Source organism: Clinocottus analis, unplaced genomic scaffold (genome assembly GCF_023055335.1).
Source record: "Clinocottus analis isolate CAN_PGR_092001 unplaced genomic scaffold, fCliAna1.0.p SCAF_20, whole genome shotgun sequence".
Classification (NCBI taxonomy): Eukaryota; Metazoa; Chordata; class Actinopteri; order Perciformes; family Cottidae; genus Clinocottus; species Clinocottus analis.
In genome coordinates this window covers 2,926,774-2,949,403 of record NW_027175932.1, presented here as the reverse complement: position 1 = coordinate 2,949,403, position 22,630 = coordinate 2,926,774, and the positions used below count along the sequence as shown (strand labels likewise).

Genomic DNA, 22,630 nt, shown 5'->3' with positions numbered 1-22,630 from the left:
GTATGGATCTATATGGAGGCTACGGAGGAGTCTTCCTTTGCCTGTGAATCACCGGGATAACTGCTCCGTCCTGCATGAACAAAAACAACAAGAGGGATGAACAGGAAGGCCAGTTCCTTCACATCACCTCCTTTTTTTTTAGCCGTCACTGTAGCGCCGAGCATGAAGCTCTACAGTGATGAGCGCGGCCCCTCAGGGGCCTCTCGGCTCCAAACCCATTTTTCTTTCATATATTTTCTTTTAATTTCTAATTTCTTTCATTTATTTTTATATTTTTAAGAACTTTTTTTTATTTACATTTTTTAATTCAATTCTATTTTTATTTGTTTTTACTTTTATTATTTATTTGATTTATTTTTATTATCTAATTTTTAGATTTTTTATTTTTTTGACATTTAAAAAAATATTTTACATATTCTTATTTTATTTCATTTTTACATTTTAATATTATTTAATTATTTAGATTATTATTTTATTATTTTTTTCATTTTTAATTAATCAATATTTTTTATTATTTTTGTCTGCAGTGCACTGTTGTCTGTACGAGTCTCTTGTTGCTCGTGAATCACCAGGATAACTGTGCTGTCGTGCATGAACAAAAACATCCAAACCTAGGAAGGCGAGTTCCTCCTCATCACCTCACTCTCTTCAGCGCTTGAAGCTCTGCAGTGATGAGCCGCTCAGATGATTTACTGTTTGACTAAATGACACAAAGAGCTCCGGCTGCATGAAAGAGAGACGCTGCCCTTAAAGGATGCTGCAGTCAGGAAGGAAGGGAGGCAGCGAGGTGACGGATCCTCCCCCTCTCTCTCTCTCTCTCTCTCTCTCTCTCTCTCTCTCTCTCTCTCTCTCTCTCTCTCTCTCTCTCTCTCTCTCTCTCTCTCTCTCTCTCTCTCTGCTCGTGGCAGATCTTCGCTCCCTGACTCCACGTCGTCGGCTGCAGAGCTCATCAAAGTCCAATTTTACGCCGCGGAGAAGAAAATGCAAACCGCCGCCGTCATCTGGAAACCAGCGTGCACGACGTCCACCGATGGGAAATATAGTTTGAGGAGCCGAGAATATGTCAGATTGTCAGTAGAGAAGTGACAAACAGAAGATATGTTACTGTTAAAATGAATATTATATCAATCTACATGTGAAATATGACATTTCTACTCAGATAGGGAGTACAGTACGAGTATGAAGTGTGTTGTTTTGCAGAATATTTAGAGAACTATCAATAAACTCTTTGCATTTATTTCAGTTATTCCCAAAACAGATCTCAGGGAAGTTAAGAACTGGATATCCTCTTTATGAATTACTTATTTTTCCATGTTTTTTAATTATTTTTCTTGCATAGTTCGACTTCTTTTGAATGAAGCTTCTTCAAAACCAACAATCTGAGCCAAAAAAGGTCGTGAACGACGCTTTTGATCGATGTTTCCTCCAAGTTTTTCTTGTAGTTTAGGTCAAGAGGTTTCATTGGAGTGCTTTCGAGAAGGCAAACAATGCACAATGAGGAGAACAATAGAATCAATTAGGAGTGAACCGGATTGAAAGAACATCAATAGACGTGAAACAATGGACGCTCCCAGATGCAGATGCGTATAATTAGCATGTTGGTTTAATGTTGTTGGCTTATTGTGATCCTCGCTGACGGTGTGTGTGTTGCAGAGATCCCGAGAAACACACACACACACACTGTCACTCCATCGCTCCACCCTCCTCCTCCTCCTCATCCTCGCTCCGTCACCTCGTCACACGTCTGCCTGGTTGCGATAATGACTCTCCCTGTCAACAAGACGCAGGGGAGGGCGACACACACACACACACACACACACACACAAGTAGAAGTGCACAACCTCGATTCAATTACACAACGCGCTCCTCGGCCTGATGGGAGAAGGGAGCGGTGAATGTGTCGCTCGGCTGCTGCCGGAGAGCGAGTGAGCATGAGAGGATGAACAGATGAGTGGAGAGGGAAGAGGAAGAGAGGAGGAAGGATGAGAGAGAGAGAGGAAGAGAGGAGGAAGGAAGAGAGAGAGAATGGAAAAGAGAGGAAAGAATAAAGATGAAGAGAAAGAGAGGAGGAACAAAGGAAGAGAGGAAGAGAGAGAGCTCCCTCTCTGTGCATGAGCTCCTCGTTATAATTTTACTTTCCTTTTTTATTTTAGACTAAATCGATGAGGTCACTATTAAACCTCCTTTATTGATGAAGTCACTCGTTCATGACTCAACACGAGCTCAACTGTTGTCTCACGTCCGTCAGCTGCTCTCTGTTTGTCTCTGAATATGCTGTGAACGTTGTGTTAAAACAGACTCGGGGTAAAAACAAAGTGTTGCATTGAACGACATTTCTCGCAGCGTGTAAACCTGGAAGTGACTCCATCCATCTTCAGCGCTTAGCGTCCCGGAGGGTCTCGCTGAGTCACAGCCTGCAGGTCATCTGAGTGTTGGAGAGAGAGCGCCTGTGACTGAGCGTGCATTAATACCTCCCTGTGTGTGTGTGTGTGTGTGTGTGTGTGTGTGTGTGTGTTCTCATTCTTCTGTACTGAAAGGTCTCTTGGCCCGATCCGGACCGGGAGAACGAGACAGGCTGTCCTGTCTGCTCTGTGTCTCCCAGACAACCGCTGGCTCGAAGCTGAGGGGTCAGCGGGAGAGGGGTGTGTGTGTGTGTGTGTGTGTGTGTGTGTGTGTGTGTGTGTGTGTGTGACTCTGTGTGTGTGTGTGTGCGCTGTCCCCAGGATGTTTTGCTGCTGATTCAGAGGCCCGATATAGAACAGAACACCCGTGCTTTTTGTGTGCGTTGCTGCACGTGTTTTGATGGCGGTCCGGCGTCGGAGGAATACTTTGATACTTTCAGTCTGATGTGAAACAACTTGAGAAATGTTTTATGCAGTTTTTCACTAAATCTGGTAAAAAAAAAACAACTTCATGGGTCTCCAGAGAATGAAACCTTCTGCCTCCGCCTCTCAGCTTCAAACACATTTTTTTCTTCATATATTTAATTTTTCTATTAAATTTCAATTTTTTCAATTATTTATTTATTTTTATTCTTTAAAAAAATTATATATTTGTATTTATTTTTTTATTTAAATTTAAATTGATTTCAATTTGATTGTATGGAGTGGTCCGATGGCCTTAACTCCTTAAACACTGCGGGATTCATTGAAACTGTGAAGCAGACAGGTTGCCGGTTCGAGTCCTGATGCGTCAGCCTTCACGCTGCAGGAAACTGAGTCTCAGTCTGTTCAGGACGATATGCGATGCCTTTGGTTTTGTGTGTGTTTTACGACGCATTAGCGCCCGTTAGCATCCGTACGGGATGTTGTTGCCGGCCGTGTGTTGTGTGTTGTTGTGTTGTGTGTTGTTGTGTTGTGTGTTGTTGTGTTGTGTTCATCAGCCTCACAGCAGCAGCTCTGTGAGCGGCGCTGCTGATGAAGTAGGTCACACTGTACCTGCTCCCTAAAGTACAGTACTGCTATCCATGTGACCATGCATCTTACATGAGCCTCGCTGTGTGTGTCTGTGTGTGTGTGTGTGTGTGTGTGTGTGTGTGTGTGTGTGTGTGTGTGTGTGTGTGTGTGTGTATTGCCTCAGCCTGTGAGCTAAGCAGGGACGTCTTCCTGGGGAAATCTCCCTCAGTGTTTCCTCTGTCGGTAATTAGAAAGGGCAGAGAAGAAGGAGAAGAGGAGGAGAAAGAGGAGGAGGAAGGGGAGGAGGAAGAAGAAGAAGAAGAAGAAGAAGAAGAAGAAGAAGAAGGTGAAGGACATGAAGAAAGAGAAGGAGAAGGAGAAGAGGCGGGAGAAGAAGAGGAAGGGGATGAAGAAGGGGATGGACAAGTAGTAGGGGAAGCAGAAGGAGCAGAAGAAGGGGAAGAGGAAGCGGATGATGAAGAAGAAGAAGAAGGAGAAGACGAGTGAATGCAGCGTCTTCTAAGAGCCGGCAGGGTGGTGAAGGAAACCCAGAGAGGATGATGGAGGGAGTAAAGCGATGAGCTGGAGGTGGAGACAGAGGAAGATGGAGGGAAACCCCGGCACCAGGAGGATTCACACAGCTGCTGCTGCTGCGCCTGACGAGCAGAATAGCAACGAGCAACCGCAGACCAACCGGCAACGAGCAACGAGCAACCGCAGACCAGCTGTGTGCTCTGAATCTTTAATCTGCAGTTTGTGTGTTTTAATCCAGGGATCGGCTCGCTCTGCGCCGGCCGGCGAGCCGATCCTCGTGGCAGGAATTCCTGAAAAAAAAGCATTTTTAATAAAGGTAACGAGTCCTGTGGGCGACGTTGGGGCGAGAACAAAGTAGAGATGTGAGTGAAATTTACCTTGTGCAGTAAACGCTTAAGATTATGGTTATTATCATTATGATAATACAAGAGTTTATTCAGAGCACTGCTACAGGAGAACACTTCATGGACGAGATAAAGATTAGAAAATGCATTAAATATTTAAAAAAGACATTTAGTTCTGCAGCTTTCACTCTTATTTTGATGCACTGGACTTATTATTTCAGTATAGTTTACTAGTTTGAACTTTAAATATGATTCCTCATAGGGGAAACATATCTGCATCCTCCATCTGCTGATGGAGATAATGTGACACCATCAAATTGATGTTTCCAAGGTCAAGAAAGAACCTCAGTATTTCCACAAAAAGTTGCACTTTACGCCCCCGAAAGTGCAACTTTTTTGTGGAGATCCCATCAACTTGAAGTGCTGGAGGAGTGTGTTGTTGAATGGACCTTTTGTCCGTCTAAAATTAGCCCGTTTATGTGATTTGCAGCATTCCTGCCGGCATAAACAACCGCGTGACAAGACGGAGGGGCTCTGCGCGGCGCCGCCAGGCAAAAATTAATCAGCAGAGCCGACCGCAAACAACTCCTGCAGACGGGTGATTTGTTGTGGTTCGTTCGCTGCCACGCTTTCTAAAGAGCTTCGCCTATAAAATAAAACTACTATAATGATAAAGATATGGCGGCGTGATTCACAACATGTCTGCTATCTGGCAGCGCGTTGACACCAACCTCTCCAAATGAGGCCTTCACGTCGGTCCGCTACGCTCGGTTGATTTATTGCCTGTAAATGTGATGTGGTTTGAGTCTGAGGAGCACACTGGTACTGGTCTTATTTAATATGAGTAAATATTAAATATTAGAAGTTAGAAAATGACCATCGGTATAAAACATACACTACAACCAACTTCTCCAATGTGTCAGAACTGTCTGTCATCGTCTCGGTGTCGTACTTCATCAGGATTTGCAACGTGTGAGCTGCAATTTGCGGCGCCAGATCACTGCTTCTCGCTCTTTTTCACACTCCACACACGGCGTGGTGATCCGTCACGAGGCAGGAACGTGTCTGCAGGAGCGGCAGACATTCAAGAAACACGATGCAGCAGCTGAGTAACAATCCTCAACCTTCCTAGAAAGGGAACTGTTTTCCAACCTGGGTCCTATTTTTATGGAAGCCCATTTCCGCCACAACAAAAGAAGTCATAATTAGAACACAAAAAAAGAAATAATTATGACCAAAAAAAAAATTATGACCAAAAAAAATAATAATTATGACCAAAAAAATAATTATGACCAAAAAAAAAAATCTTTTGCGAAGATTACCAAAAACAAAAAAATCCTAATTATGACCCAATTTCTTTTTTTTTTTTAAATAATTTTGACAAAAACAAAAAAAGTCATAATTATGACCCACCCACACCCAAAAAATCCTAATCATGACCAAAATTTTTTTTATTTTTATGACAAAAAAAATTCTTATTTTTATGAACCCCAAAAAAATCATAATTATGACCAAAACAAAAAAAAATCAACAAAAAAAGACAGCATAATTATGACAAAAGAAGTTATTTTGTGATGGTAAGTGCGCTGCTCGTCTTCACAGGTCTCTTCATCCCCTCGCCGGTCCAACATGCTAACTATGCTAACTATGCAAGCTAACTGATGACCGTTTTAGGCGGGAATGGCCTTCCATACGTTTCCCCACGCCGTTGTGTGTACATGTGACTGACAGGGTAACTGTTCTTGGATCGGTCAGTATTGATGGAGAGCGCTGCAGACCTCCAGCGCGTCAAAGCGCCGTAATGCAGTGAAGATGTTTCCCTTCACGTTGAGCTCCATCCGGTCCGTCTGACAAGTCTCCTTCGGGAAATCTCGCGTCGCGGCCGCATCGTCGGAAGATGCACAACAGAGGACCAGAGGGTCCGTGTCGACAAATGCAGAAGATACTCAAAGTGAACGTTACGTTCAAACAGGAAGCTCGAGTCCAAGAAGAGGAAGTGACATCCGGACCAGGTGGCGGCTGCAAGCGTTCACTTCCTGTTTGCCGGTAATGATCCGCTTCAGAGCACACTGCCACGCGGCTCATTATCAAGCTCATTTTCAGTGACTTTCAAAAGCACATCATCAGTGTGGGAGTTTCCCACGATGCATTTCTGTGTGTGTGAGACGGAGTTAGTTGCATGCAAAATAGGCCGAATTTGCCTTGAATTCCTGCATCTGAGTCGGCGGGTTTCCTCTGGGGGTTTTGCCTCCACATCACGGCTTACTTCGCCGTGTTTGCGGGCGCTTTGCGATCTCTTTCAGAGCGCTTAAACCTCAAACCACTTACATCTTAACCACGAGAGCACGTTAAACACAGCGAGCGGCCATTTCTCTTTGATTCGGAGTGCTTCATAAATACCTTTTAGGCCTCGTCCACCTCTCCCCTTACGGAGATTTACTGAGGCAAGGCGACTGATAATGGCCTGATTCATGGGGTAATATGACCCTCCTCGCTTCCCCTCTTTGTCTCCACTCCTTTCTTCTTACATAACCGGCTGCCGCCTGTGCAGACACACACTGTCTCCATGCGTCGTGTGTGTGCGTTCAGTCTTTTTTGTCGTGTACATCTTTGTAAGTCTCGTTCCGGTGAAACGACTCATTTAGAGTCCGTTTTTTTTTTTTTTTTTTTACGACGGGTGTTTTTACAGGATACATTTCCTCGCATCCACTGTGGCCTTAATGGTCTCTGCCCTGCCGTGTATTTATAGTGTGTGTAAAAACTGCAGCGCTGTTTGCATAATCACACAGCGTCCTGTGTGTGTGTGTGTGTGTGTGTGTGTGTGTGTGTGTGTGTCTCGATGTGGCTGGCCATAGATTTATGTGTTGGTCTGTAATTGGCTCTTGTTTGTCTGCACCTTTCCTCAGAGGCGTCTTCCACACTGCGACAGAAGGGACTCGTAATGACGGAGAAAGAAGTGTGTGTGTGTGTGTGTGTGTGTGTGTGTGTGTGTGTGTGTGTTAGTGCGAGATGGAGAAGTGATCATTATGACTGGGCTGTGTCCTTGTTTGTTGTTGTTTTTTTTTAACTTTAAACGACCATGCTCACTTTAAATGAGAGAGGAGGAGAAGGAGAAGGAATGAGGGAACGGAGGGAAGGGAGAGGAGAAGAGAGGAGAGAAGAAGAGATAAGAAGAGAGGAGGAGAGGAGGGAGAAGAGATGAGGGAAGGGAGAAGAAGAAAGGAGAGAGAGGAGAGGAAAAGGAAGGAGAGAGAGGAGAAGAGAAGAGAAGAGGGAAGGAGAGGAGAAGAGATGAGTGAAGGGAGAAGAAGAAAGGAGAAGAGAGGAAAGGAGAGGAGGGAAGGGAGGAGAGAAGAGGAGAGGAGGAGAGGATAGCGACCTCCAGCACACCTGTGGCTCCTGGTTCAGTGAAGCTCACCTGGTTTGTAGCTCAAAAAGTCATTTTTTTAGTATTAATAATCTGTTATAACTAGTGCTGCGGTCCTAATAGTAGTAATAAAGTAGTAATAACATGTTTCTCATGTGAATGCAGATCATCGTAACGGACAGAATGAAGTCATTTCAATGCAGATAATGAGAGAAATGTGTTGTATCCTGATATAAAGACGGCGTCCCGCCCTTCTGGTGGCGGGTCAATGGCGAGACTCATTTGTTTTTTGACACATCCTATAATAATATAATGTGATTTTAGCATTAATTAACTGTGAAATCTCCCTGCTGGCCGTGGAGAGCGTCCCCGTGCCAGTTCATCTATAATAAAAAGTGATTATCCAAGTAATTTAATCACGAATACGAGTTCTTCAGCAGGAGGAAATGTTTTCTCCGGGTCTGGAAACAGCTCGCGAGGCTTCGTCCCTGCAGGCCGGCGGCAGTTTAAATATTGTAGATGTGACACGCAGGGCTCTGCACCTGCACAGAAACTAATCAATGCAATCTGAAAAATCTCCCCTCAAGGTCGCAGGTAGCCGGCGGACGCAGAAGAGCGTCGGTGTGACGAGCCGTGTCTCGGTTTACGAAGTTAACGCTTAAAAATGTTTAGACTGAAAACAAAATGTCAAAAATCGTAGAAAGTGAGGAGAGATCGTTGGAGACGAGAGAAGAAACGCGTCTTGTTTATAGTTTTTTTCTGCTAAACTGAGACAGCTTCCCATCCACTGGTGCATCAAGAGCAGGATGCCACTTGCGTGTGTGTGTGTGTACAAACACACACACACACAGACACACACACTTGGCAGGTTTGCAGACATTCACAGAGGAGCTATTTTGATGGATCTGATAAATAGCACGGACCAGAGAGTCTCGTGTTTTAAATACCTTCTTGTGGCGGGTAATTGCATGCAGCTGTGTGTGAACACAAGTTGGCAGTGCATATTTGTGTGTGTGTGTGTGTGTGTGTGTGTTCATTTTGGGTGTCTGTGATTGGCAAGTAGGAGCGTAATGGCAACTTAGATGGAAACCCCAAAAAAAAAAAAACATGTGAAAGGGAATGCATAATTTGTTTCAAGTTGGAAGTCGACAGATGCCGGAGCGGTGCGTTCAGGAGCCGCGGGACACGGCGGCACTTACATGGAAATTAGGTTTTTAAGCGGCGACGGCGCGGACAGAACATGTGCGTCGCCTTCGATTCAACTAAAACCAGAGGAAGTTTAACCGAAGCCTCTGAGCGACTTCACCAGAAACGATGACTCATCGTATTCGCAGAGTATGAATTCCTGTCATTGTGTCGGAAGACAAGCACAACATGGAGCTGTTTTGTGTTCATTCCTCCGACTCGAGGGGTTTCAAAGCATTGTTTGTGCGCTAGCCAAAGCCACATGTTAAAGAAATATTAGCTTGATACTTTAGGATAAAGCTAAACAGGAAACTAGAGGAAAAAGCTTCTTTTTTTTAATGCTAACCATCTTTAGCTTCATACAGAGCGCAGTTTACCGCCAAATATGAGCAAGGAGTCAATCTCCTCATCCTAATCTAGACAATACATATCAAATTAAGCCTTAGATGTCCAATAATCCCTTTAAAAGGAACTCTCTCTGCTTTTAAACTGATATTTAAGTTCACACACGGCGTCAACGTGCTACTGACGTATAGATTAAGCCCTTTGCGTCTGGTATTGATCCTCCGATTCGCCTTCAGGGACCTTCCTGGTTTCATTTCACCTCGTTATTGGGCACCAGAGGCAGAGAATAATATGTATTACTTGAATTCAATAGCTTTGTTTGTGTGTTCTCGTTCACACGCAGCACAGAAACGCCACCGCAGCGGTGAAACACGCCGGGCTGTTTCTTGTTAAAGTGTTTTTTAGTCAGGAAAACAAACAACCCCAAGTATTCACAGGCGTAGTTCAGTTAGGGATTGTACAACATTTTGGGCCATTTATTCGCTTTCTGGACAACATGTAGAGGCAAAGATGGATCCCACTCATGTATGTGCATTAAATGTTGCATTATGTCTTTAAAGATACAAAAATAACTGTAAAGATATACATTAAAAGATATTTTGTGTCCTTTTAAAAGATGTTGTAAGTTGTTACAAACACTTTATTGTGTATTGTTGTTGCAATGTTCCTGTGTGATGGCCTTCTAAGCTCCTTCCATCAGCACAGGGATTATTTTTCATGTTTCTTGGCAGGGAAGTTAAAAAAAGCACCGTCTTGGCAGTTGGGCCCAACACTTCACATGTTGTTGTTGTTGTTGTTGTTGTTTTTCTGCTAAACTCCTAAACAGTGGGATCAGTGCCCGGTGATATCTGAGCAGCTGGACCGGAGACTTGGTGCGCTATTAAAAGTAGTGGATTTATGAAAATGTGTTTGCATATGTTCACCACAACAACAACAACCACGACAGCAACAACAACAACAACAACAACAACAACAACAACAACCACGACAGCAACATGGAGGCTGGGAAATAAATTGACAATCATTTTTCAAATTTGTAAATCAAGAAGTTGCAGTTTATTTATAATGACTATTTTACTAAATATATATTTAAAAATATATATATATATATTGTTTTTTTAAAAATATTTTAATGTGTATCTATATGTATAAATATACATGCATATTTTTATATACATCTATATATTACATTTATTGTATATATTATATATATATATACATACATACATACATATACACATATATATATATATATATATATATATATATATATATATATATATATATATATATATATATATATATACATACATATACATACATATATATTTGACATTGGGAGAGAGCGAGAGAGATGGAAGAAGTGTGGAGAGGACTTTCTGTCGGACCTTATATAGCCATGGATCCCTGCTACTGCCCTGATGCTACACACACACACACACACACACACACACACACACACACACACACACACACACACACACACACACACACACGCAGGGTAGATGCTTCATAATGTTTGCTCGTCGGCTGCTGAGCAGCAACATATAAATGTTTAGAGTTTGCAGCTTTAGTTTCTGCAGTTCAGCGTCACAGAGACTCTCTGATGTCACTTCATCTTGATCTCCAGCGCGTCTGCACGGCTAATTTCCTCGTGGCAGACCGGATGATGGAGACGGACTCGGCTCGGCTCTAACTAACCCGATGAGTTGCCGGATGATTTATTTCGTTCTTGACTTCACGTTCTGTGCTCGTGAAGATAAATACCGACGCGCTTTTGGCCAAGTAGGAATTGAATTGAGCTGAATTCTTGCCGATGGACACGGTTTAAAAGATGCGGGCGTCTGGCCTCTGTAGCTTTTTGGCAGCGCCGCGAGAGTCTGGTTCGATCTTGAAGAGGTCGCCGGTTCAAATCCCTCAGACTGCTCAGGGAAATGTGAAAAAAAAGGGAGTTTCAGGTCGCGACGCACTCGATTCACTCCCAAAGCGCACAGCCAGAGGTCACAGAGGTCAAAAGTGTGTGTCAGCACCTCACTGGAGTTTTCCTCATTGTACAGTAGTGTGTGTGTGTGTGTGTCTGTGTGTGTGTGTGTGTGTGTTCCCGTCCACTCTCTGGATTAGTTATGCCATTTAGATAAAGACGGGCTTAATCGATGCTCGGCGAGATGGATTTGTGGCTCGCTGTTAAGTGGAGATCTAAGGCTTTCTGTCACTTACTTACCGAGAGGAGAATTGCCTTTGGACACACACACACACACAGACAGACACACACACACACACACAGACACAGTCCATACACACACTTCCAGATTGTTTGTAGCTCTCCAGATTGTGACTGATTGGAAAGGCCGCAGTGTAAATCAATAGCGGCAGGCGAGGCCGTTTCTTCTCCTCCGCTTCTCTCGGTTTGATTAAGGAAAGGTTGCCGTCTCTCTCTCCATCCCTCTCTCCGTCTCTCTCTCTGCCTCACCTGCTCGCCTCGCTTTGATCTTTTGAAGAGGAGAAGTCGCCACCGCGGCTCACGCGTAGAAACACGTGTCGGTTTTTTGAGGACGACGCCGATGTGTTTGAGATTTAAAGAAAATCAGATAAAGATCTAATATTCTTTTTTTTCCTAAAATGAACCCCTCAATTCTCCATTGTTCCCACGATACAATGGCCTCATTGTTTCTAAACCACCGTACACATGGCTTGAGTATTTCTGTGCTGCATTTGTTACTGATGAATATCAATAAGCTAATATCTGCGGCACCAGAACCCGAAAAGAAACCTTTTGATGCTCTCCACTTGTTTTCATTGGAGCTGCGTGACGCGATGGAGTAGATATTAAACATTTATTTACATGTATCTACCATTTTATTCATATATTTCACTGCTTTTGTGAACCTAAGACCTTTTGTAAACCAACTTCTAGCACCAAAACCATTTCACCACCTGATTAAAGTTATGTTTTCACAAGAGATGTGAAGAATTTCCAAAATCCTGATTCAATTGTTCATCTTTAGGGTCATATTACCACTTTACACTTTCCCCTTTATGACAACGGGGCCTCATCACATAGAGAGCTGAGATTGTTCTGCAGTTTTATGTCCGGAGAGTTAAGGAAAGGTAACTAACTTATAAGGAAGGAAGTCCTCGTGGGAAACCTTTGCGCTGCTTCTGAGAAGAAGCTGTCAGTTCGATGTGGATCGTGTGTCCAGAGGCGCTGAGGAGGCTTTCCATCGCTATTTAAGGAGCTGGGCCGAGAGACAAACCGGCAGATTGTTTAGGAGAGAGACCGCCTGCTCTGATGAAGCTGTTTCAGTGCATTCAGCTGGCTTCAGATGCTGCTTTCATCTGGCTGTCTCTTCCTCCAGCTGTCTCTCCCTTTTTTTTCCTTCGGTTTCTTCTATTCTTCGACACCAATTCTGTCGCATTAGATTTATTTTCTCTCCCGCCCTTGTTCTGTTCGCTTCCTCTCCTCCTCATCTCGCTTCCTTCCTTCCTTCCCCGAGCGACCCCTCATCCTGATCAAGTGGCTTGTCGGCTCATGACGGAGGTCAAAGGTCAGGGTCTCCATGTGCAGAGCTCAAAGACATGAACATTTATTCAATGAAAGGCAAATATGATCACATTGTATTTTATTGTGTCGCGTTGTGAGCCTCAGCAAAGTGTGAGTTTGTGTGATGTTCAGACTGCAGTGTGTAGAGATAGAGAACAAGTCCACTTGTACGTCTTGTCTTTTGCATTTTCGACACAATAGAAGAATCCTTGACATTTAAATAAACATAATAAAATACAATAAAGAGTAAATAATGAAAACAATAGTACTAGTATCAATATTTTAGCTTATAGCGAGAATAAATGCTAACCTTTACATGCACATCTACACTGAGAAATACTTATATATATGCATCTACACATCCATCTGCATCCACATGCATAGCATATACACCTTCCTGCATGTTCACGCCGTCACAGGTTGACACACATGACATGAACAACGTGCATGGGATGAAAAAAAGTAAGATAAAAGCGATGCCGCTGACCTCGCGTGTCTCCCTCGGGACGACCACATGATCGATGTTCAAACTTCATCAATAGACTCCGGGTGGAGGGTTGTGCGGCTATCGATCGCGCGTGTCTTGTTTTATTTATTGACGAGTAAATGAGTGTGTGTGTGTGCGTGTGTGTGTGTGTGTGTGTGACCCACTGCCCTGACAGCAACCCTCCGTGTCCGGCTGTGCACCGGAGGTCAGCTTGACCTCCGAGATAAATGACTTCCTGTGATGGGGCCGGTGGTCCGGCGTGTCGGGGGATGGACCGTCGGCCTCGCTGCGTATTCATTCATAAACCTCGTTTTTCTCCTCAGGGCCTCCTCCACTACTGAGAGCTTCTGTTTATTCGATTAATAGCTGTTTACGTGTTTCTGGAAGCTTAAGAAATTTGCAAGTTGGATGCAGTCCAGTCCTGGGAGGATACCACAACGCCTGCAAATGAACTAAATTGCTCACGAGGAGGTTTTGAGGAAAAAAAAAGAAGCATAGCAGCCAATTTTACAAGATTAAGTTCAGCAAATTAGGGATTTGGTAGAAGCTGATGAGGAGAGCGACATCTCAGACCGTGAAGCCGGACGGGAAGCCTCTGATTCGAAAGTATTGTACAGCAAAATTTCAAAAATAATGCTATAATAGAATATGCGTGTCCTCTGTCAATATTCAGATATAGTAACAGCAGTTTAATGTTCACTCACTCAAGAGACTTGATGTCCGTGCCTCCTCTCCTCCTCGTGCCTCCTCCCCGTACTCAGCAGTGTAATTCAAAGAGTGACACAGCAGAGAGGGAAACACCTCGCTCTGGAAAAGCAGGAGTGCCCTTCGTGGAGTTGTGGAGTTGTGTAGTTGTGGAGTTGTGTAGTTGTGGAGGTGCGAATGGGATTTTTCTTTCACGGTGTCGCAGGAATGTGAAGTGAAAATTAGATTTCTGTCGTTCTGAGAGAGAGAGGGAGAGAGGGAGCTCACGTCTCTCTGCAGAAATGTAATTGGCCTTTTGAGAGTTTACACACACACACACACACACACACACACACACCTTGCACTATAATTGTCCCTCTGTGGTTGAGCCGATGTCACAAAACACACAATTACACGAACCTCCTCCACACCTGCTCACCTGCTCACCTGCTCACGACACTGTGGCGTAGAGCAGAATATTCACGCCCCAAAGCATCATGGGGGATGAGGCCGCCTCTCCCCGCGTCACGGTTTGAACTTAAAGGGCCCCGGTAGATCGCGTCAGGTCTTTATCGGCAGGTATCTCTTCCCCTTGTCGCTCGAAACAGGATATGAAGCGAGTCCACTTCCTGTCTGGCGTTATCTGCTCTGTGGGGCACGCACACCTCGTCACGTCGGTTCCCTTTTTGATTTCTTGTGAAGTTTGTGGTGTTGTTGAGGCGTCCGTTTCCAAATCAACAACCTTTATAATGTTCACTTTATGAGGTGACGTTCATTTCAACAGCCCGTTGGATTCGGTCGACCTAAAATAAAGAAATATATTAAAGTTTCCCTCCAGGACTACAAAGATTTCCCCCCATTCCTGCGCTCCTTTTTCTTTGAAGACGCCGCTTTGCTTTGATGTAGCGTGACCTCTGGCTTTAACATCCGCGGTGGGAACCGGCTTTCATTCTCAAAGTTTGCATTCAAAATGAAAAAAAGTCTCTTTTTTTCACGGCTGGAAGTACGTTACGGCTCCTCTTTCAACACCGCACGTAATAGATGACATTTCCAAAGGGTTCAGGAGTCATTTTTACATCGCTTGAGGCCATGTTTTTTTTTGTGTGAATGGGATGCATAGAACTCCGTTCTTCTGTCTTTTTCTGTCCAGCGTGTTTCCTGTTTGTTGTTACGGAGAAACCAAAGGACGAATAACCTTTTGTGCAAACACAACGTCATTTATTCTGGTTTAAAATAAGCTAATCCGCTTCCTTATTACCTCCATAAAGACTTTTTTTTGTTGCTTTTCGGCCCTTGGTGTGCTGCGGAGAGGAAAAGGTCGCCGTGCTGTAACCGAAGAAGGGTTCAAACAGAGGGCGGCGGCGGCGCTCGGCATGCTGGGAGGCCTTTTTCACGACATTTGACCCTTTTATCTTCTCAGTGCTTCAGTTAATAAAAGTCTGCTGCGATGGAGAGGAAGATTCAGAGATGGAGAGCTGCTAGCTAGCAACGTCTGTGTCTGACTGCTAGCTAGCTATTGTCTGACTGCTAGCTAGCTTGGTAGCAGTCAGACACTAGCTAGCAGCATCTGTGTCTGACTGCTAGCTAGCTATTGTCTGACTGCTAGCTAGCTTGGTAGCAGTCAGACACTAGCTAGCAGCATCTGTGTCTGACTGCTAGCTAGCTATTGTCTGACTGCTAGCTAGTTTGGTAGCAGTCAGACACTAGCTAGCAGCATTTGTGTCTCACTGCTAGCTAGCTAGAGTCTGACTGATAGCTAGCTTGGTAGCAGTCAGACACTAGCTAGCAGCATCTGTGTCTGACTGCTAGCTAGTTAGTGTCTGACTGATAGCTAGCTTGGTAGCAGTCAGACACTAGCTAGCAGCGTCTGTGTCTGACTGCTAGCTAGCTAGTGTCTGACTGATAGCTAGCTTGGTAGCAGTCAGACACTAGCTAGCAGCATCTGTGTCTGACTGCTAGCTAGCTAGAGTCTGACTGATAGCTATCTCGCTGCTAGCTATGTAGCAGTCAGACTCAGACGCTGCAGCCAGACACTCTCTGCTGCAAGATAACACTCGATCACCGTTGCGCTGGGATGTAAATGGCCGCATGCCGCAGCCGTTGTACATGCACAGAGGGCGCTTGAGGTTAATTGGGCGGGACGTCGTCTACATATAATCCATTAAGCGTCTGCATTCCTGCAGCAGCACCTCCACCTCCGTTATCTAATCTCAACTCGCCCTCTAATTCTATTTAAACTCCGCTATAGTGTTTTACTCTGAGACTGAAAGTGCAGGAAACAATGGAGCAGCGATACGGCACCGAAACCCAGTTTGAGAATCTGGAACACGGCGAAGCAGAAATGAATTACTGCGATAAGAAAAAGAGTCTTGTTAGGAAGCGATCCACATTTATCAAATCGCTTGTTATCTAATATGAGGTATTTGTTTTTCTAAATGCCACAGTCTCAATACATGTACTAGTTGTACTAGTAATTACTACAAGTAATTATAAACATTTGATTTGAGTTGAAAACAATAATGATTCATTTTTTATTATTAATTAAGTGTTTCTATCTGTTGTAAAAAAATCTTACTCTGGTTGTTATTTGACTCCTGGAAGTAAATAAAATGAAGTGTTTGGACACAGTGAAAGCAAAACACAACACCTTGTTCGGCTCACACCGAGACACACACACACACACACTCACTCACTCGCAACACACACCGCGAACAAGGTTTACACATTCCCTCCACATATATTTGTTTGTGCTGGTCTCGGGTATGACTGCTCTGTTTGTGTGTTCATACGGTGCATTTGTGGGTGTGTGGGAGCGCCGAGCGCTGTTCACATGAAAGACTCATTGTGCAGCAAGTTTGTATTAATGAATCGTTGTGTGTGTGTGTGTGTTCAAGGTCGGGTTTGTTCGGTGGACAGCTATCGGATGTAGAAAACAGCTCACGGGGAGTTCAGGGACCGTTAGCTGTGTTTCCATCCAAGTAGTTTAATGTGATTAATGAGGTAGAAACACACAGTGGGAATGGAATATTTTGATAACACTGACGTTGCAAAAGCAGGTTAGTGCTTGTTTTTAAGGTAGAAATGTATGTTGGTGTAGTTTGAAACGTCTTTGAACGCCTCACCTGTCGTTGTTGTTTAGCGTTAGCTAAGGACTGTTAGCACGACATGCTAGAACAGTTCATTGACCACAGTTGAGGAGATTTTTATACCTTTTTTTTGTAAGAGTAGATGCATTTCAAGCAGATTTTAATTGGTTGTTTGTTGTTTTATTTGAGATAAACTTTCCATTTATGTGGCGCTCTTGCTGTCGGTCTTCCTTAGTTTCTCTGTAGCAGCGCGGATGCCGAGCGCACTCCTTGTTTTTTCATGTGGCAGTTGAAGACAACAGAAATGTATTGATTTCCACTTTTTATTTTATGCTGGATGGATGTTTGTGGATCTGGGGAAATAAAATCCATCCAAGTGTGCTTGAGAGGTAAAAGAAGCATTCGTCACGTTTTGGCTTCCAGCCGCCATTTTGGATTCTGCTCTTTCTTTTAACAAGCCGTCCTCCGGGTCCTCCTCTCGGTCAGCGCTAAGAGGGGTCTGCAGAGCGGCGTGATCGATGTGAACACATCAAACACACACACACACACACACACACTCTCACTCCCAGAGTGTAGAAATCAGCTGATCCAATGTAGATACAAGCTTGTGGTGTGTCTCTTTGGCTGCGGCCTCCTGACCTCTGACCTCTGTGTGTGATACATGTTGTATGTTTGTGTGTGTGTGTATTTTGCATGTGTGTGTGCTTTACGTGTGTGTCTATCAATGTACTTTTTTTTGTTTCTTTTTTCTGTTTCTTAAAAAGAATTCAGTTGTGCGTTTGTTCCAGTTGCTTTTTGTATTTTTTGTGTGTAAAAATGCAGCAGTTTGTGTTTGAGAGCGCCAGGTTTTGGTTCTTTTGACTGTCATGATTTATTTAAGCATGGCATGCTGCAAATTCGATGTTTTCACATCCTCAGCTACCGATCCGCTCTATTGATCGGCGTGCACTGTGTTCTCTTTGCCCTTAAAACCCCTTTTAATTCCCATCTAGTTGTGTGTGTGTGTGTGTGTGTGTGTGTGTGTGTGTGTGTGTGTGTGCACTGGCTGCGTCCTCCACAATGTGCGACTGTTTCCACTCTCACAAGCCACAGAATCAGGAAGCAGAAGGGTAGTTAATCTCCGACAAACAAAGTGAATTAAAGTCATCACTTTAAAAGTGGATTCTGTCATTTCTTCCAGCACACAGAGGCCACGACGTGAAAAAGGAACACGCAGTAAAAATAAATCCTAATTTCCCGGGATACCTTTCCTCCAAAACTATTAAAAGGGGTCAAGATTTCAAGGTTGTGAGTAGATTCACAGTTTTAGTGATTAATGGCATGAGAACGATGAAATCCCATTAAACTGAAATAAACTGGGAAAAGCAATGAACCTTTTTTTTTTAAACAAATCAGCAAAACAAAAATCAATAATCTCCAGTTCTATTTAATGTGTTTTTAGGGTTGGATGCGGTGTGACGGTGCATCTTTAAATGAGAAGCATCTTTAAATTAAAGGTGCAGTCGCTGGATTCTGCCTCCAGCCCAAAGCTGCTCGGACTGGAATTCAACTAATTAGCTTCTCTGACGCGCTCGCAGGAGTTCATGTGAAAAAGAGAGGTCATATAATTATAGCCCCGGGAAAACCCGGTTCTCTATTTGTGTAATAGCGTGTATTGTGTGTGTATATGTGCGTGTATCCTTGTGAGATATTCTGTGTTTCTTGGTTTTATTTGCATGCTGGGCCTTTTTGCTTTTTTACTTTCTTTAAATGCCAATATGATGAAATGAAATGGTTCCACCCCCAAATTATAAATTATACTTCTCGCCTCGAGGGACCAAAATACATTAAAATAAAACTCTTTTTGTGTGTGAAGAAACAACTAAAGAAAGGAAACCCAGTACTTTAAACAATTAACTCTAAAAGCACGCTTTGAGAGAGCGTTACTGACTTCTTCATCTTCTTCAACGTGATGAAAAACCTTTTCATGGCTGTGTGTGTGTCTGTGTGTGTGTGTGTGTGTCCATTTGAGGAGTAATCCTGATGTGTGTTTGTTCTCTCTCCAGCATGTGGAAGGGCCTGAATGTCAACTGCACCGACAGCACAGGATACACACCTTTACACCACGCAGCACTGAACGGACACAGGTAAGGTTGTGTCTGTCACGAGCACTTAAAACAGTGTGTCTGTTGTGTGTCTCTGGTGTGTCTTTAGTGTGTCTATTGTGTGTCTATAGTGTGTCTATTGTGTGTCTTTAGTGTGTCTATTGTGTGTCTTTAGTGTATCTCTGGTGTGTCTATTGTGCATTTTTAGTGTGACTCTTGTGTATCTTTAGTGTGACTCTTGTGTATTTTTAGTGTGACTCTTGTTCTTGTGTATCTTTAGTGTGTCTATTGTGTGTCTCTCGTGTGTCTTTAGTGTTCCTCTTGTGTGTTTCTTGTGTATCTTTAGTGTGTCTATTGTGTGTCTCTTGTGTCTTTACAGTGTCTCTTATGTGTTTTTTTTTGTCTATCTTGTGTGTCTGTTGTGTATCTTTAGTGTGTCTATTGTGTATCTTTAGTGTGTCTCTTATGTATCTTGTGTCCTTACTGTGTCTCTTGTGTGTTTTTTGTCTATCTTGTGTGTCTCTTGTGTATCTTTAGTGAGTCCTTTGTGCATGTTTTTTGTGTGAATTGAAACTGACTGTGCAGCCGCTAACACGCGCTAAGCTAAGCTAAGTTAATAGCGCCTAAGCGCTTTCACGCTATCACAGATGCAGCTGTGCTCTGGATAGTGAAACAAACAGACTTGTAGACGCGATATCTCTGCCAGAGTTGAACTGTGTGTAGAAACGGCAGCGCAGCTTTCCTCCTCTTCTTCACCTGCTGCGCCCGCTGAGGAATCTGTTACACGGTGTGTGGATTAGCTCGGCAATCCCAGCCCGGCGCAACTGAAGGATTAGCGCCGTGTTTTGGGGGCAATTATGTGGATTTCCTCATTCGGATCAATCGGAGAGGAGGGATGAAATGATGGAGGGAGGGATGGAGGAACTGCAGCCTTAACCTTTTGGAAACCGTGCAAAAATCCTCCCGCGGCAATTTTAAGTCCCAGCATGCCCCATTCAGACAATCTTTTGGCATAAAATACGTAGTTTTTCCATTTTTTTAAACCGAAAGACACAGTTTTTTGACTGAAACTCCTTCCTTACAGGCCAAGACTTTGTTTTATTGTGATTTTTGTTGCAGATTTTGATTCTTTAGGTCCTAATCTTTCCAAAAAGGTGTCTCATTGAAGCTCCAGGAGGCTTTTTTGTGGAATCTGGCACATATCATGATTTTTTTTACTGTTCCCAAGACTTTTCTGAACAAATACATACAATAAACACAGGTATTGGAATCAATTTGGGGTTTATAGACGACTCAAACACAAAGGAAAAGAGGAGACAAAACTGGTTCCACAGTTTTTAACGGGTTAGAGGAAAAAATTGGGGCGCCAAAAAATAAGCTTCAGAGGAAAGATTTAATGTTTAGGTGGGAAAGTAGAAAGAGTAAATAAGATAAAGACACAGGAAACCTGGCAACATGCTGTGCTGTAGTCAGAGCTGCAATTGTTTTAATCTTTATTTTTTCTACCACATGAAAAGCCTAAAGCGTAATCAACGCAGCGAAACACTGAATATCCTCACATTTGACCTTGAATCCCCTGCGACTCACACCTGAGAGAGTGATATAATAAATATGATACATTATTAATTAACAAAGCAGTTTATTAGCCGTCTGTGCGCTGCCCTTCTCGCTCCTCTGTTTCTCCCCCTCCTGACATTTCAAAATGCAAATGAAGCGCTTCACCTTTTCCTCCTCGGAGGGCGGAGACGACTTCAGCTGAAGACTCCTCAGCAAACAGTATCGCTGACATTAAAACCTGAGTGGACCTCCAGCACAAACAAACCCACCGAGACGTGTGTGGTGGGGGTCGCGTCATTAGAGGGAAACGGAGTTGGATCACCGTGCCCGGCACCGGGCCGCACGCCGCAAATCCCCCCGTGACCTCGGCCCGGTGGAGCCGAGGCGCTTCACGTGGGTGCCAACTTGTTGCCGACCACGTCACATGGTGCTTTCAGACCAGCTGGAGAAGCAGGAAACACCAGCGTGGACGAGTCAAGCGTCACTCGTGGATGTTGTTGTACACAAATGAGGCAATAAGTTGTGTTTTGCAGCCGTGAGACGCAGAGTTATTGCAGTTTATTCAGTCAGTTTGTGTTTCACACCAGATGTAACACCCGTGTGTCTGTTCCTCTTGAATGTCTTAGTGGTTAAGTTGTGTGTGGGGGGGTTGGGGTAAACTGTGCAAAACTTCCTCCACAAAAGTCTTAATGCAGAGATTAGAGATAATAACTTCATAACTCGCGGTGCAGAAACATATCCGGTGTTTTCAGATCATTTTTTTGCACGAGCAAATGTGATTTTAAAGATAAAGACCGTCCCGCCTGCAGCACAGAGAGCAAAAAATATACAATTCTGTTGAAAATAGCACCAACTGATTTATTCAAACAGTGAAAATATCACAGAGGATGCAGAATATTAGCTCAAAACCATCTTTAGCATGTATTACTTGGATGTTTGTAATATTGTATACAGGAAGATAAAAATAAAGTATTCATGGGGTGACATTGTAATGTTTGATTTGGTGACAATATTTCATGATCTTCAGGTTTTACCGCCCAGCTTCTGCCTCCTCTCTCTCCATCTTTTGATCTCTTGATATATTGAACCGTGTATATATATAATATATATCTATATCTCTCTCTCTCTCAGGGAAGTGGTGCTGAAGCTGCTGCAGTTCGAGGCGTCCACCAACGTTGCCGACAGCAAGGGTTGCTTCCCGCTGCACCTCGCCGCCTGGCGGGGCGACGTGGACATCGTCCGCATCCTCATCCACCACAGACCCTCGCACGGCCGGGTCAACCAGCAGGTAGCCGCCGCAAACCCACCAATCATCATCATCCTCTTGAAAAGCCTTCATCTTCAGCGACAGAAACGTACATGAAGTCTTCCTTCAGTCCGACACGAAGCCATTTGAGCCTTTACATGTGTGTTAAATGACTCTTTGAAGCTTAAACAATTGAGTCCTGCGGCTTTTTTGGTTGAAGCTAGATTGCTGCTCTTTTTTATTGCAGCTGCTTGTTAATTGACGGTTGCTGTTATCCCTTCATTATGGTCTGTCTCGGGCCCTTTGACATTGTTCTGGGAACAGAGCCTTACAAGACTCATAAGAGCGTCATTAAAACGGATTTCTGCAGAGACGTTGTGGCTAATGATGGAAAAATATCCATAAATCTGACCGGTCTCCATGTTGTAGCCGCTTAACACTTCAATGGTCAATTGTGCCTGAAAAAAAAGCCTTTTCCCAGCGTGCTGTACAACAAGAAAGGTCCTCTCAGCCAAATTAAAGTCCTGGCGTTGCATTTCTGAAACCGGTCGTCTCCTCTTGGCGCCGGTCCAACAGAGCCAGTTCTTTACGGATCCCAGGGATCTCTCTCCGACAGCCGGGTGAGCCTTTCAGCTCTGGGAGCGTTCAACCTGCCACGGCTGTCATCCCTCATCAGCAGAAGAGGCCTCCTTCTCCTCCTTCTCCTCCTTCTCCTCCTTCTCCTCCCTCCATCACTTTTTCTGTCCATCTCCGCTTGCAGCACGAGGCACACGAG

At 43.9% G+C, this 22,630-nt stretch overlaps 1 protein-coding gene across 5 annotated transcripts in view; it reads left to right on the top strand.

The window, feature by feature from the left end:
• anks1b (ankyrin repeat and sterile alpha motif domain containing 1B) overlaps positions 1–22,630 on the top strand; it is a 145,832-nt gene that overhangs the window by 19,491 nt on the left and 103,711 nt on the right. For all 5 annotated transcript variants that reach the window (XM_068586467.1, XM_068586464.1, XM_068586463.1 and 2 more), the window contains exons 2-3: positions 19,014–19,094; positions 21,741–21,897. In XM_068586467.1, coding sequence (XP_068442568.1) covers positions 19,014–19,094; positions 21,741–21,897 — 238 coding nt within the window. The remainder of the gene's footprint in view (positions 1–19,013; positions 19,095–21,740; positions 21,898–22,630) is intronic.